Genomic DNA, 15,405 nt, shown 5'->3' with positions numbered 1-15,405 from the left:
ACTCACTTCTGTGAGATACTGTATATATATATATATATTAACATTGGACTTTATACTTAGAATCAACGCATCCAACAAATAGAGCAGTGCTTGCATTATTTGTGCATTTAAAAAGTTTGACATTATGTACAAATTTCTATTATTTGAACTAGAAATGATGACAGATATCTCAATAGAAGGTACTTTAAAATCGGTCTGTCTAAGTCCTGATGATTTAATCCTCTGCAGTGCTCCCAGTTATGCCCTGTCACAGCAGTAACAGTCAGACCATTGCATCTGGCCACAGTCCAGACCGCTGCAGCAGGCTGCCACCCCATTAAAGCAGGTCATCCCGCCACGAAAGTCCACTGCAGAGAACCAACACTCTCTCACTCGGCCCATTTGGAATTCATTGGAGAATGATACCTTTTAATAGGACTGATACAGACACAGGTTGAATAATTTCTTTAAGGACAAACCTTGAATAGGACACAACTGAATGTGTACAAACAGACACATATGAGTGAAGGGAGAGAACTGCTAAAAAAGATGTAGCAATGCCTCTGCAGAGTTGGTTTGTCCTTCAACCTGTTTTCTCAAGTTTGGAAAGTGACTTGCACGTTTCAGAGGAACAAGGATGCATGTGTGTACATATGTACACATATATTCTCAGTACTTGACTATACCTACATTTATGTACTCATGCAACGTGTGCTTAGAAGGATACAATGCAGATCAAATGTTTGCCACAGCTGATTTCCAGGTCTGTTCATTCAGTGAATGAAGTGAAGGTACTTTAGAGAGGCACACAGTTGAAGTGGCTGTTATGTAAGGAGTCTTTCATGTAGAATCCATGCAGAGATGGATCGCTTTTCATTCTGGCCTCACCAACTCAGTTCTGACACCATGTGATACTTGCCTGCTATTGCAACTTCTGTTTCTGTTTGGGTTCCAAACTCATATCTCTTAAAGGGATAGTTCACCTGTTAAACATTTGAAGCAAGCTAAAAGGTATTATTGTTTTTCAGCAATTTGTAGTAGCTTTATAACAGCCTATGTGTCTGAGTGAAGCTCAGAGTGAGGGCTCAAATGATCAGGCCTTTAATTACAGCTTCATACAGAATGGATGGTTATTTTGTCCCAGGGAATGAAACAAATAACCATCATTAAATTAAATTAACCCGACACATGCAAAACAACTATTTTGAATCAGTTTTATCTGTGATTGAGGCATATTCAGTTGATTATGGCAGCTATATTTGCAGGTTAAACAACAACAGACTTGTGTCATATTATATAATGAGTAAATACAAGTCCGTAAAACCCTGAAACAAGGGCTTTTTTCATATTACATTATTAATGTAACAGATTATGTTATTCTCAGTTCTCTTTTAATAAAATGTATTTATTCATTATTTCTTGGTCAATTTATCATAATTTTCTGCGACACCCCTAAACCAGTTCACAAAAAAAGATGGCTTATAAATTATAATGAAACTACATCAATCTGTGCACAACTTGTTGGAATTTTTTTCCACAAGAGCACAGAAAATAAATGTTTTATATATAATTACAATAATAATATTAATAACATTGTGATAAACTTATATACTTTATATAACTGTACATGAAGTATTTTATAATGTAACATTTTTGTTATTTGAAAACATAAAACATCACATCAAATACACTAATCCTTATCACACATCCCAATTTTCCCAATATCCCCAAAATTTCCAAATCCTTTTAAGAAAAATGCTGAAAAGAGATAAGGGTAAAACAATTGAGGACTTGTTTCTTTTCCCAATCCACAGATTTGTTACAAAATAACTCTATTGTATTTGAGTTGTGGATTATTGTCGTCATTTTAACTCCGCCCCGTTTGCCTTTGACCCTCCTGGCGCGCCTGTGTTGTGGCGGGAGATTCCAGCATGGCGGTGCAACCTAAACAAAGTCTGTCCATGGACAGTGCCTCTGAATATGGATTTCTGAATTTTTATTTTTCTATGCCCGAGAAGCCGGACACCACGGTGAGAGTATTTGATCGAAACGATTACTATACGGTGCACGGAAAAGATGCGGTTTTTGCAGCCAAGGAGGTTTTCAAGACGAATGGAGTCATCAAAAACCTGGGCACAGGTTGGCTGCTAATTTATAGAATTATTTAATAAAATAGTCGGATCATTATTCGTATATACATACATATATATAAAGATATTTAGTTCATTGTTTCTTTCTGTTGTCCAAATATTTACATCTTATTAAAACTGCATCCTTATAATATCAGTCTGTGAACAACTTTAAAATTATGTTTGTATTGTTAAAGCAATAATTATGTCTAGTAAAGGTGCTTTGTGTTTTAAAAACGCAGGCAATAAGAGGTTGGAGAGTGTGGTCCTCAGTAAGATGAACTTTGAGTCATTTGTGAGGGACCTGCTGCTGGTCAGGCAGTACCGGGTGGAGGTTTACAAGAATGCCAGTAAGAGCAGCAAAGAACATGACTGGCAAATATCTTACAAGGTAACTTGCATTATTCACTGTTTAATAACATTTTTCTCAGTGTATTTATCTCATCATGTTTGTGTTTTGCATCCCAGGCATCTCCAGGAAACCTGACCCAGTTTGAGGAGATTTTATTTGGCAGTGGAGGAGGTCCTGGGGAGGGAGCTGCCGGTGTTGTCGGGGTTCGTCTTGGCACTGGGGCCAATGGACAGCGTGTCGTCGGTGTTGGCTATGTGGACAGCACCCTCAGGAAACTCGATGTGTGTGAATTCCCAGACAATGATCAGTTCTCCAATCTGGAGGCTCTTCTTGTGCAGATTGGGCCCAAAGAGTGTGTGCTTCCTGGAGGAGATGCAGGTGGAGACCTTGGAAAACTCAAACAGGTAACTTGCTTATAGATGCCAAATTGTGTGTTATGAAACAAGATGGAGATGCGCAATATACAGGTCCTTTTAAAAAAATTAGCATATTGTGATAAAGTTAATTATTTTCTGTAATGTACTGATAAACATTAGACTTTCATATATTTTAGATTCATTACAACACAACTGAAGTAATTCAAGCCATTTATTGTTTTAATATTGATGATTTTGGCATACAGCTCATGAAAACCCTCAAAAAAAATCTCAAAAAATTAGCATATTTCATCCGACCAATAAAAGAAAAGTGTTTTTAATACAAAAAAAAAAAGTCAACCTTCAAATAATTATGTTCAGTTTTGCACTCAATACTTGGTCGGGAATCCTTTTGCAGAAATGACTGCTTCAATGCGGCGTGGCATGGAGGCAATCAGCCTGTGGCACTGCTGAGGTGTTATGGAGGCCCAGGATGCTTCGATAGCGGCCTTAAGCTCATCCAGAGTGTTGGGTCTTGCGTCTCTCAACTTTCTCTTCACAATATCCCACAGATTCTCTATGGGGTTCAGGTCAGGAGAGTTGGCAGGCCAATTGAGCACAGTAATACCATGGTCAGTAAACCATTTACCAGTGGTTTTGGCACTGTGAGCAGGTGCCAGGTCGTGCTGACAAATGAAATCTTCATCTCCATAAAGCTTTTCAGCAGATGGAAGCATGAAGTGCTCCAAAATCTCCTGATAGCTAGCTGCATTGACCCTGCCCTTGATAAAACACAGTGGACCAACACCAGCATCACTGACTGTGGGTACTTGACACTGGACTTCAGGCATTTTGGCATTTCCCTCTCCCCAGTCTTCCTCCAGCCTCTGGCACCTTGATTTCCGAATGACATGCAAAATTTGCTTTCATCCGAAAAAAGTACTTTGGACCACTGAGCAACAGTCCAGTGCTGCTTCTCTGTAGCCCAGGTCAGGCGCTTCTGCCGCTGTTTCTGGTTCAAAAGTGGCTTGACCTGGGGAATGCGGCACCTGTAGCCCATTTCCTGCACACGCCTGTACACGGTGGCTCTGGATGTTTCTACTCCAGACTCAGTCCACTGCTTCCGCAGGTCCCCCAAGGTCTGGAATCGGTCCTTCTCCACAATCTTCCTCAGGGTCCGGTCACCTCTTCTCGTTGTGCTGCGTTTTCTGCCACACTTTTTCCTTCCCACAGACTTCCCACTGAGGTGCCTTGATACAGCACTCTGGGAACAGCCTATTCGTTCAGAAATTTCTTTCTGTGTCTTACCCTCTTGCTTGAGGGTGTCAATGATGGCCTTCTGGACAGCAGTCAGGTCGGCAGTCTTACCCATGATTGCGGTTTTGAGTAATGAACCAGGCTGGGAGTTTTTAAAAGCCTCAGGAATCTTTTGCAGGTGTTTAGAGTTAATTAGTTGATTCAGATGATTAGGTTAATAGCTCGTTTAGAGAACCTTTTCATGATATGCTAATGTTTTGAGATAGGAATTTTGGGTTTTCATGAGCTGTATGCCAAAATCATCAATATTAAAACAATAAAAGGCTTGAACTACTTCAGTTGTGTTGTAATGAATCTAAAATATATGAAAGTCTAATGTTTATCAGTACATTACAGAAAATAATTAACTTTATCACAATATGCTAATTTTTTGAAAAGGACCTGTATAGGATTCATATTGATGTATAAATTCAGAATTCAGACCCTTTTTCTTGCAATTCCGAGTTTATATCTTACAGTTCTCGCAATTGTGACGTTCACAGTTTTTTTTTGTTTTGGTTTTACCCACATAATTAGAATAAAGACAATATAGAGCAATTCTAACTTTTTTCTTTCAAGTTTGAGTTTGAATTCTGACTTTGCTCCAAAAGGAAAAGCCACAGCCACCTTTTGTTGTTTTTTATAGTCATGTCGCACTGATTTCAATTTTTGTTTGTGTTTCTACTGCATAGACAGCCAGGTTTTATTAACAGCCCATCTTGTCACTTGTGAATTATACCATCTTTAAATGTAATGTAAAATAATAAACCGGAATTAAAATTAATTTATGCTGTACATTACAATGCTGTGATGCTTAAGTTCACCTGTACCATGATTGATTACATTTTTTTATTTCGAACAAACACAAAACAGTAGAATTTTAATATAGGCCATTTATTGGTTATCAGACAAAATGGAAAAAAGGAAAGACAAAAGAGAAAATCTGCAGCTTATATCAGCCAGAATTTTAAAGGGGTCATCAAGTTGATATGATTCTTTGGGGTCTTAATAAAAAGTCTATAACATACTTTGGTTCAAATTTCTCAACGTTAGCATAAAAAAACACCTTTTTAAACCTGTCAAAATCAGCTCTGTTTTTAGCAAGCCATTATAGTCCACGTCCCTTTAAATGCTAATGAGCTCTGTTGACCCTGCCCCTCTCTTCCGTGGAGTGACGAGCAGGCTGTAAACTTCCGCTGTAAAACTGGCTAACTAGCACATTATTAGGAAAGGCGGTTTGCAAAGATTCATAAAAAACCCTTATACTCACTTCTACTGTAGATGAGGCTGGATCACGAATGATTCGCGTGAACATAGACGCATTTAGGCAGATCGAGGATCAACACATTCCCTTCAAAATGAAAGTAACGTTAATCCTCTGCGTCTTCAGCGGCTCAGATGTTGGGAGTAAATGACGACTGCTTTATTCATTACATCCAACAACAAAACAACTCAATCACTAAATCGGAGACATTCTTGTTTTCCACTGCACCGGAGTTGACACAATGGCGGTCGGACTGTTTACATCTCACTCAGCTCACTCAGGGCGTGTCTAAGGTAAGACGGTCTTGTCAATCAACTATCGTGGGAGGGGCCTGCACAGAACTACGTCATTCTGACAGGAATCTCAGAACAGCCTGATTTGAGAGAAAAAAACACTGGGTGGATTTTTATCATTATAGGATGGATGTGTGTATACACGTCCAACACACATTTATATTCAAACAACTTGAAAAGGGAATTTTGCATCTGATGACCCCTTTAATACTGGTGCATCCCTAGAACAAGATTGCATAACCATAATCATAATTATTATTTCTTATATGCTGGTTGCTGTTCATAATTCAGGTGGTGCAGCGTGGTGGCATTCTGCTCACAGACAGGAAGAAATCAGAGTTCACAACCAAAGACATTGTGCAGGATCTGAATCGGCTACTGAAGGCCCGTAAGGGAGAGACTGTGTCCAGTGCTGCACTTCCAGAGATGGAGAAACAGGTTTGTGGCGCTGCAACACAATTTAGATGTGTAATTCCAGGTTCTTGCCCAGGAGAATTAATCAGGTTATTGCTTTTTTCCAGATTGCAATGTCTTGCTTACAGGCCGTCATCAAATACCTGGAGCTTCTCTCAGATGAGGCCAATTTTGGTTCCTTCAAGATAACCACCTTTGACCTCAACCAGTACATGCGTCTGGATAATGCTGCTGTGCAGGCTCTAAATCTCTTCCAGGTCAGGGGTCATTCAAAAACAAGAAATATGCAGTTTGTTCAGTGAAGGGTTATTGTGAGTTCTGATATGTTCCTCCTCTATGATTTCTCAGGGGTCTTCTGATGATGCTACTGGCACACACTCTCTGGCAGGCCTTTTAAACAAATGTCGTACCCCACAAGGACAGCGGTTGGTAAACCAGTGGATCAAACAGCCTCTCATCGACAAAAACAAGATAGAAGAAAGGTGAGTTTTTAAAAAAAAATACATATACCTCAAATCTGGATGTCATTCTTTGATTCTGTCTGATACATATTTATGGAATGGTGTAGGATGTTTACGTCGTTTAAGATTGAGTTTTTCCCTAATGCTGATTTTTGAGAGATATATATAAATGTGTATATTTGTGTGTGTGTATAAAGTCTCTTATGGTTACCAAGGCATAATATAATAACTTTACAGAATATTAATATTTGAATATATTATTAAATGTAATTTATTACAATGAATTTTCAGCAGCTATTACTCCAGTCTGTTACGATGATCCTTCAGATATCATTCTAATATGCTGATTTGGTCCTGAAGAAATATTTCTTATTGTTTTCAGTGTGGTAAAACAGTTGTGGAAACTGTAATACTTTTTTTCAAGATTCTTTGAAAAGAGTTAAAAGAACAGCATTTAACTGAAATAAGCATGTCTTTACTGTGACAGTTGATCAGTTTAATGCATCCTTGCTGCAGAAAAGTATTAAATACTTAAATTAGAAAAGATGAGTCTGAACTATGGTTTGATCAGTTGACCATCATTAGCAGCTCTTTTGTCTTGATGTTGTTTAAGTATCTTGTGGATGTAGCATATTTTGAACATAGAGGGTTTATTTTTGCCTTTACACATTTGTGGTCATGATGTGCAGACTGGATCTTGTGGAGACTTTTGTGGAAGACTCTGAGCTGAGGAAGAGTTGTCAAGAGGATCTTCTCCGCCGTTTTCCAGACCTGAACCGAATGGCAAAGAAGTTCCAGCGTCAAAGCTCTAATTTACAAGACTGTTACAGGGTCTATCAGGCTGTGGGGCAACTGTCAAGTTTGGTGCTGGCATTGGAGAGATACAGTGGTGAGCAAAATGTTGCCTGTTAATCTTCTAATTTGCATTTGAGCAACAAAGTTTGTTGTGGAGCAACACAATGAGTGACATCTATATTTCGATCAGGGAAACATCAGGTCCTCCTGCACGCAGCATTTATCTCTCCCCTCAACGACCTTGTCTCTGACTTCTCCAAATATCAAGAGATGATTGAAACCACACTGGACATGAACCAGGTCTGCTGGTGCCATCTACACTCTATGCCTCAAGCAAACTTTGTTTAGTTTATAAGTTGCTCTGGCTAAAATGTGGAATTCCTAAAATGTATGCCACTCTTGTTTTTGTTGTCCAGGTTGAACATCATGAGTTCCTGGTGAAACCCTCATTTGATCCCACCTTGAGTGAGCTCAGGGAGAACATGGATCGTTTGGAGAAAGCCATGCAGACGGCCTTGAACAGTACGGCTCGTGAACTTGGTAGGTGAACATACTGTGGAAATATTAAGCATTTTAATGTTAAACTAATAACAAAACCAATTGTGTTTGTTTTGCTTTAGGGCTGGAAGCAGCTAAGACTGTGAAGCTTGAATCCAACGCACAGATTGGGTACTTTTTCCGAGTCACATGCAAGGAGGAAAAGAGTCTTCGCAACAACAAGAAATTCACTACTTTAGATGTTCAAAAGAATGGAGTGCGATTTACTAACAGGCAAGAGAGATGCTTAATGCAATGTTTAAATACTGGTGCAACTACTGGTTAGAGTTGTTAGTAAGTGATGGGGTTGTTTCTTTTTTACAGTAAGCTGAGCTCTTTGAATGAAGAGTACACTAAAAGCAGAGAAGAGTATGAAGAGGCTCAGAATGCCATTGTCAAAGAGATCATCAGCATAGCTGCAGGTGAGAATCACTCAATTTTAAAGCCATGTTCAATGTTTTTAAACACTTCCATGTGTGTTTTTTTTTATTTTCTTTGATTGTAATTAAGGAATGTTTTGGATTAAATGTTAATGCAATGGGAAAATTCACTCATATTAATACAGTACATGGTGCTCTATTTTTGCAGATTTATTTCTGGAGTGAGGTTAAGCTCTTTCTGTATTGTTACTATAAAATACAATAAAAACATGGATGAAACATGAATATTCCATAAAATTTGGTCCATATTAGTTCAAACTGTCTTTGGCCCAGTTTATAGTTTTAAAATAATTCCTTGTTGTAATCAACTTTAATCCACAGATGTTTATAGATTTAAGGGAAACGGGTCAATTTAGCTCAAAGTGAATTATTAATGATTTTATTGGGAATTTGGACATTATCATTTGGACATTATGTTTTACAGCTGATCACAAGTTAATGTCTTAAACTTGTTAGCACAAAACACAAGATACTTCTCTTCTCTTTTCAATATAAATAAGACTATATTGGATAAATCTAAGACAATATAAACTAATCTAACACACAAACACATGCACTCACACATTCACACTAGTTGCAGGAAGAGAGAAAGTGAGGAAAGAATGAGTTTAAGAGAATGAAAATGTGAAATCCCAAGTTTATAGCAATATGTGCAATTGCATAGACCTGAACAACCATCAATCACTTAATTAAGCCTCGTATTGAGTCCTTCGATGAGGCTAAAATGTATATTAAATGTACCAGTTCAGCCAGAATCTGGAGGTACTTGCATGTTCAGGGTGTTCCCTTGTTGTCAAGTAACTATTATTTGTATAGTGCTTTTAACAATGCAAATTGTGTCAAAGCAGCTTTACACCGGCAGCTGGGTGGCTTTATATCAGCTTTACAGTATTTAGACGGGGAAATAGTTTGTCGTGTGTCATTCTCCTCTGGCCAGACAAAATTAGCAGTTTAAATCTAGGCTGTGGTAGAGTCAGATTGTGCAAAGGACTCATCTGGTTTCTGTGGTCTTGTCCTGATGGCCGTCTAGGAGACAGGGTCTTCACTGGGGATCAGTCTCTGGGGCTCATCTAGGTGTCCTGGTCTCCGCTGACGTTCAGGGCTGTAGAGGTCATCTCTAGGTGCTGATCCACCATCTGATCTGGATACGGACTGGATCCGGGTGGCTGTAGTGACCATCTGATCTGGGTGGCTACGGTGACCTCGAAATAAGAAATAAACAGACTAATATTAGCGTAGATGTCATTCTTCTAACAATGTAACAAGTACATCAGGTGTTTTGGGAAGTGTTCCCGGTTCCGGTTGACCTAATTAATGCAGCCTAACAATCCTTAATAATCTGAATTATAGAAATGTGATGTAATATGTGTAAAACAGGCTAAAGAGATGGGTTTTTAATCTAGATTTAAACTGGCAGAGTGTGTCTGCTTCCCGAACAATGTTAGGTAGATTGTTCCAGAGTTTGGGCGCTAAATAGGAAAATTATCTCCCTCCCGCAGTTGATTTTGATATTCTAGGTGTTATCAAATGGCCAGAGTTTTGAGATCGCAGTGGACGTGAAGGACTATAATGTGATGAGCTCACTCAAATACTGAGGTGCCAAACCATTCAAGGCTTTATAGGTAATTAGCAAGATCTTAAAATGTATACAATGTTTAATAGGGAGCCAGTGCAGTGTTGACAGAACCGGGCTAATGTGGTCATACTTCCTGGTTCTAGTAAGAAATCTAGCTGCTGCATTTTGAACCAGCTGGAGTTTGTTTATTAAACATGCAGAGCAACCACCCAATAAAGCATTACAATAATCTAGCAATAATCTAGCCTCGAGGTCATGAACGCATTAATTAATTTTTCTGCATTTGACATTCAGAACATAGGTCATAATTTAGATATATTTTTAAGATGGAAAAATGCAGTTTTACAAATGCTAGAAACATGATTTTCGAAGGAAAAATTGCTATTAGGGATGCACAATATTATCGGACTGATATCGGAATCGGCTGATAATGGCTTTAAATGTAAATATCGGCTTCGGCCTGATATGAAACATGCGGATATGTCTTGCTGATAAGAGGAATACATTAACTCTCATGTGCTCAGGATGTGCTAGTGATTAGATCACGTCAGCAGTGTGGCTCATTCTTGAAGCAAAGTTTTGTCTGAATGATGATTAGATTGACTGATTTAGATCGCTGAACTTAATCTGTGAAAGCATGTACAGAATGACCATTTGGTGTGTGATAGAGTAAACAGTAACAGCAGTGCAGCGGTAGCAGTGACAGCCTCCTCCAGGTCCTAACGCCCGTTCGGTACGGGGATTTAATCTTTAGGGGGCGCTGTTGGCCTACTTCTCATTAAATTAAAAGTAAAATAGCCTACACAAATAACATTTAGACTGTTTCTGATTAAATAAAAGAATAATTGATGTCATAAAATAATGAGTATGTTTTGATTTAATGGTCAGAAGCTATAGCTTAAAAAAAAAAAAATCACAAACATGACACTTGTAAATTAAATAATTTTACTTATACTGATTTATTCATTAATTTGTAATATGTTTTATTTTTTAAACAAATCATGAGCTCTAAAAGATTTTCAGAATTTTTACAACTCTTTTGTTTTAGACCATCTACAAATGTTAAATCCTAAAATAAAATGTTAGGGTTAACACTGCATCTTTCTGGGGGGGGGGATGCAGCAATTGTTATAGTTTATAGTTATTTTCAAAGCTTCAATGTACTGTCAAAAAACCTTCATTATTTTTTATTTAATTCTAATAAATAAGTTCTTGTTAAAAACTTAACCAAAATTTAAAAAAAATTCTTATCATTTCTGCACAGGAGAGACTTGGTGTTGTTTCCAAACAAAAGGAAATATATCGGTATCAACATCGGTATCTGACAAAATTAGATGAAAAATATCTGCATATTGGATATCGTCAAAAAAACAATATCGTGCATCCCTACTTGCTATCAAAAAGTACCACTAGGTTCTAACTGATGACACAGAATTTACAGAGCAGCCATCAAGTATTAGACCGTGATCTAGGTTAGTACATGCAAACGTTTTTGTTCCAATAATTAACACCTCTGTTTTTCATAATTTAGCAGTAAGAAATTGCTAGTCATCCAGTTTTTGATATCAACTATACATTCCATTGTCATTGTTGTCATTGCAGAAAGGGGTTTCCCAAGGTTACTGATTGGCTGGAGGTTCAGTAGTCATTGAAGTGATGTCTTGGGAAGCCAATGGTTGGGCTTTGGCTGAAGATGCGGAGTTGTGGGCTGGTTGAAGTTTTGAGGCGGTCACAGACTTAGGGCTGGGTATCGTTCAAAAATGTTCGATACCGGTTCCTGGACAATACTTTTTTCAATGTGAACCCTTAAGCTATTCAATAGTTATTAAAAAGACACACACAATGAGTGATTAGAACATTATAGACAAATGTGTGGGTTACATACATGCTATGAAGTTATGCATTGGACTGATATTCGTTTAGAAGTCTTTTAAGATGATTTTGGATGCATCTACTTATGCAGACAGTCTCTGTGTGTTCTGTGAGAAACAAAGGTCAAAAGGTCTAGAAGGAGCCTGGTCTTTGTCCTGGGTGGGGGAACCCACTCAACGAAGTCTCTCCTAATGATTTTCCTCATGTGATGGTCATGATGTGCTGTGTCTTTGACCATTAATCTTGGTTACTTGCCCCAAATTTGACAATCTCCTTCCTGAGTTGGGATTATCAATAAGTGTTCTTTTGTATTAATGTTGCAAGTTGTTCAAAGCTGCTAGTTAGTTAGACTTGCTTCCGGCTGGCTGGTGCTAGGATCTGATTTAGGATCCATGTTGTGTTTTGTCTTTTTGTGGAATTTGGCTCCTTGTGTTTCAACCATGTTCTTAAACGAATCTTAAATTGTCTGATTCGCTCTTGATATCCTACATAGATCCTAATGTGTATTGAACATGTTAGTGTTTCATTAGCCATTTTGGTTACTAACATTAAGCTGTTTTCAGTTAATCATGTTGTTGGTACATTAAGAATGAATAGTTTAATAACCCTGTGTTTATACCATAGGCTATGTGGATCCAGTACAGACTCTGAATGAGGTGATAGCTCAGCTGGATGCAGTGGTGAGCTTTGCTGTGGTGTCCCATGCTGCTCCAGTGCCTTACGTAAGGCCTAAAATACTAGCGAAAGGGTCAGGGAGACTCATTGTTAAGGCGGCAAGACATCCCTGTGTTGAAGCCCAAGATGATGTGGCTTTCATTCCCAATGATGTCACCTTCACAAGGGGCGAGGAGATGTTTCATATCATCACAGGTAAGCTCTTATTTGATAGGAGGATTATGAAATGGCAGTTTCATCTACATAAATGTATTACTCCATAATAATTATGATAAAAAGCCTTTTTTTCTGATTCTATTTTTAGGTCCAAATATGGGTGGTAAATCTACATACATTCGTCAAGTGGGTGTGATCGTGCTGATGGCACAGATTGGCTGTTTTGTACCATGTGATGAGGCAGAGTTGAGTGTGATGGACTGCGTGCTTGCTCGAGTGGGTGCAGGGGACAGCCAGATCAAAGGAGTGTCCACCTTTATGGCTGAGATGCTGGAGACTGCTGCTATTCTTCGGTCTGACTCAGAACACAAATTTGACATGTTTTGTACATTGTTTTTAAAGGAACATTCTGGGTTCAATACAAGGGATAGTCCACTCAATAATAAAAGTTCTGTTATCATTTACTCACCCTCATGTCACCCTCTTGTATGCCTGACTTTCTTCTGTGGAAATTAACAAGATGATATTTTGTAGAATATTCGTAACTAAATAATTTTGGCTCCCATTGACTTCCACTGAATGGACAAAAAATACAGTTGAAGTAAATGGGAACCAGAATTGTTTGGTTATTAACATTATTCTGTGGAACATAAGATATTTTCTAGAAATAAATGCATATAGATTTGGTATAACATGAGGATGAGTAAGTTATAGTTTTCATTTTTTGGGCTGAGTATTCCTTTCAGCTGAATCAACAGCATTTGTAGATTTGTTACCGTTGTTGTGAATAGGGACAAAATGTAAATATTAAAATACTGTTTTTGTATTATAGCCACAAGATATAAACAATATGCATGTTAACGTGATTTAGTGTATCTTTGTTGCTGTAACAACATAATGCCATAAATTCTAAAAATAAATTAAAACCGTTTTACCACTCCAATAATAAACACGTTTTAAGAGTAATGTGCAGTATAAATCTAAATTATTTATGTAGTAGTCAATATTGTGCAGCTATATGAATTTATATTTAACCCGGAATATTCTTTAAAACACACATTTAACAATATACAATGTTTTATGAATTTTAGATGCTTCCAGCATCAGTTGATACATGTACAGTATGTCTATATTGTACCCCTGAGTAATTTTTTGTAATGAATGCATGTCATGTTTTGACTCTAGATCAGCCACAGAGGATTCTCTTATCATTATTGATGAATTGGGTAGAGGCACATCCACATACGATGGCTTTGGTCTGGCCTGGGCAATCTCAGAGTACATTGCCACCCGCCTCAAGTCTTTCTGCCTGTTTGCCACTCACTTCCATGAGCTTACAGCACTTGCACAACAAGTTCCCACTGTCCGTAACCTCCACGTCACTGCCCTGACCACAGACAGCACTCTCACAATGCTCTACAAGGTGAAAAAGGGTACGTGACTCTTGAAACATTTTCTAAAAACTCAAGTTTGTTTCCTTTGTGTTTAGTGGTTTATGATGTTTGTGATTTATCTGATTTAGGGGTTTGTGACCAGAGCTTTGGGATTCATGTGGCAGAGCTTGCTAACTTCCCCAAACATGTGATTGCTAATGCACGCGAGAAGGCTTTGGAGCTTGAGGAGTTCCAAGATATCTCCAGAGCTGGAGAGGAAGCTGCACCCGAAGCCAAGAAACGCTGCCTGGAGAAACAGGTGAGACTGAAAGAAATGCTTGTTTGTTCTGCTGCTCAATGTGTTTAATTTTTACGTTTAATAAACTGATTGGCTGTAATCTTGCCCATAGGAGGGGGAGAAGATCATCGAGGCTTTCCTGGCTAAGGTTAAATTGATGCCTGTTGAAGGCATGTCTGATGAGGCTGTCAAAGAAGAGCTGTGCAAACTCAAGGCAGAGGTCATCGGACAAAACAATAGCTTTGTCAGTGAGATAGTGTCACGTTCTTCCAAAGTCAAACTGACTTCAGCCTGAGGGCTGAGCAGTGGCTTAGTGGATAAAAGTCCAACATTTCAGTAAAATTGTTTATGTATAATGGAAATGGATATAATCTATAGTAGATTAGAAAAATGTTCCATTTTATCACCATCCTTTTCTTTTGAGATGTTTTTCGAAGGTTATTTTGCAAATTGTTGCCACATTCTTAAGCTTTCTGTTATAAATCCTCTCTGAGTAAAAACTTTCTAAAAATATTTGGTGTATATTGTTAGTTCAAATCACAACAGCACTTTTAGTTAGTGACAATGTTGCCATCTAATGGATAAATTTGGAAATGTTAATTTTTCAATTTTATTTTTACCTCTTTTCAAAGCTAGTGTTTTAATATTGTAATTAAAAACATGTTTAATTCAGACTGACCTTATTTGTACCCTTTTAAATTTACATTTAGATTCATAAACAATACAATATTTTATAAAGGCACTAAATACACCAGGACGCCGCAGTGGATTGCTAGGATGTTTAGAGAAAAAAAAAAACCTATAAAACATGAAAAATTATATTTAAATAAATGCATCTAACAGTGCGGTACTATAGAAAGAATAGTTTAAACGTTATGAAAAACTATTCCATTGAATACATTTATATTTTTCACAGTATAAATTGAGTCTTTAAACATTAAAATATAAACACTAGCTAAAGGATCGGAGTCTCACACACAAGGATCATATCTCAAGAAAAACAGAGCATTTTTCACTGAGCAAGAAGAAATTTTCAAGTGCTTTTTTAAATTGGTCAGGCTTGTAACAGCAATGTTTTCAAGTAAGTGTATCTAACCAAAACATCTTAAACCAGCTTAAGATGGCCAGCTGGTCCTCAA

At 37.8% G+C, this 15,405-nt stretch overlaps 1 protein-coding gene across 1 annotated transcript; it reads left to right on the top strand.

The window, feature by feature from the left end:
- The first annotated feature begins 1,882 nt into the window (after positions 1-1,882).
- On the top strand, positions 1,883-14,945 carry LOC306857412 (DNA mismatch repair protein Msh2-like). Its single transcript, XM_079397345.1, has 16 exons — positions 1,883-2,118; positions 2,351-2,499; positions 2,577-2,864; positions 5,961-6,107; positions 6,191-6,340; positions 6,432-6,565; positions 7,234-7,433; positions 7,530-7,639; positions 7,756-7,879; positions 7,960-8,110; positions 8,201-8,298; positions 12,389-12,634; positions 12,744-12,948; positions 13,781-14,028; positions 14,118-14,287; positions 14,379-14,945. The coding sequence occupies exons 1-16, from the start codon at positions 1,911-1,913 to the stop codon at positions 14,559-14,561; spliced, it is 2,811 nt and encodes a 936-aa protein (XP_079253471.1). The 5' UTR covers positions 1,883-1,910; the 3' UTR covers positions 14,562-14,945.
- The last annotated feature ends 460 nt before the right edge of the window (positions 14,946-15,405 follow it).

This window comes from Barbus barbus (genome assembly GCF_936440315.1).
Source record: "Barbus barbus genome assembly, chromosome: 38".
NCBI classification, from domain to species: domain Eukaryota; kingdom Metazoa; phylum Chordata; class Actinopteri; order Cypriniformes; family Cyprinidae; genus Barbus; species Barbus barbus.
Note: the sequence above shows the minus strand (reverse complement) of the source record. Positions and strands in the feature narration are given on the sequence as shown.

What these genes read in the sequence shown, in the direction of transcription:
- LOC306857412 (XM_079397345.1), top strand. Translation starts at nt 1,911, where the DNA reads ATGGCGGTGCAACCTAAACAAAGTCTGTCCATGGACAGTGCCTCTGAA. An exon ending in ACTGGCAAATATCTTACAAG is followed by an intron (nt 2,500 to 2,576) that starts GTAACTTGCATT and finishes TTTGCATCCCAG; the next exon opens with GCATCTCCAGGAAACCTGAC. An exon ending in GGCATTGGAGAGATACAGTG is followed by an intron (nt 7,434 to 7,529) that starts GTGAGCAAAATG and finishes TATTTCGATCAG; the next exon opens with GGAAACATCAGGTCCTCCTG.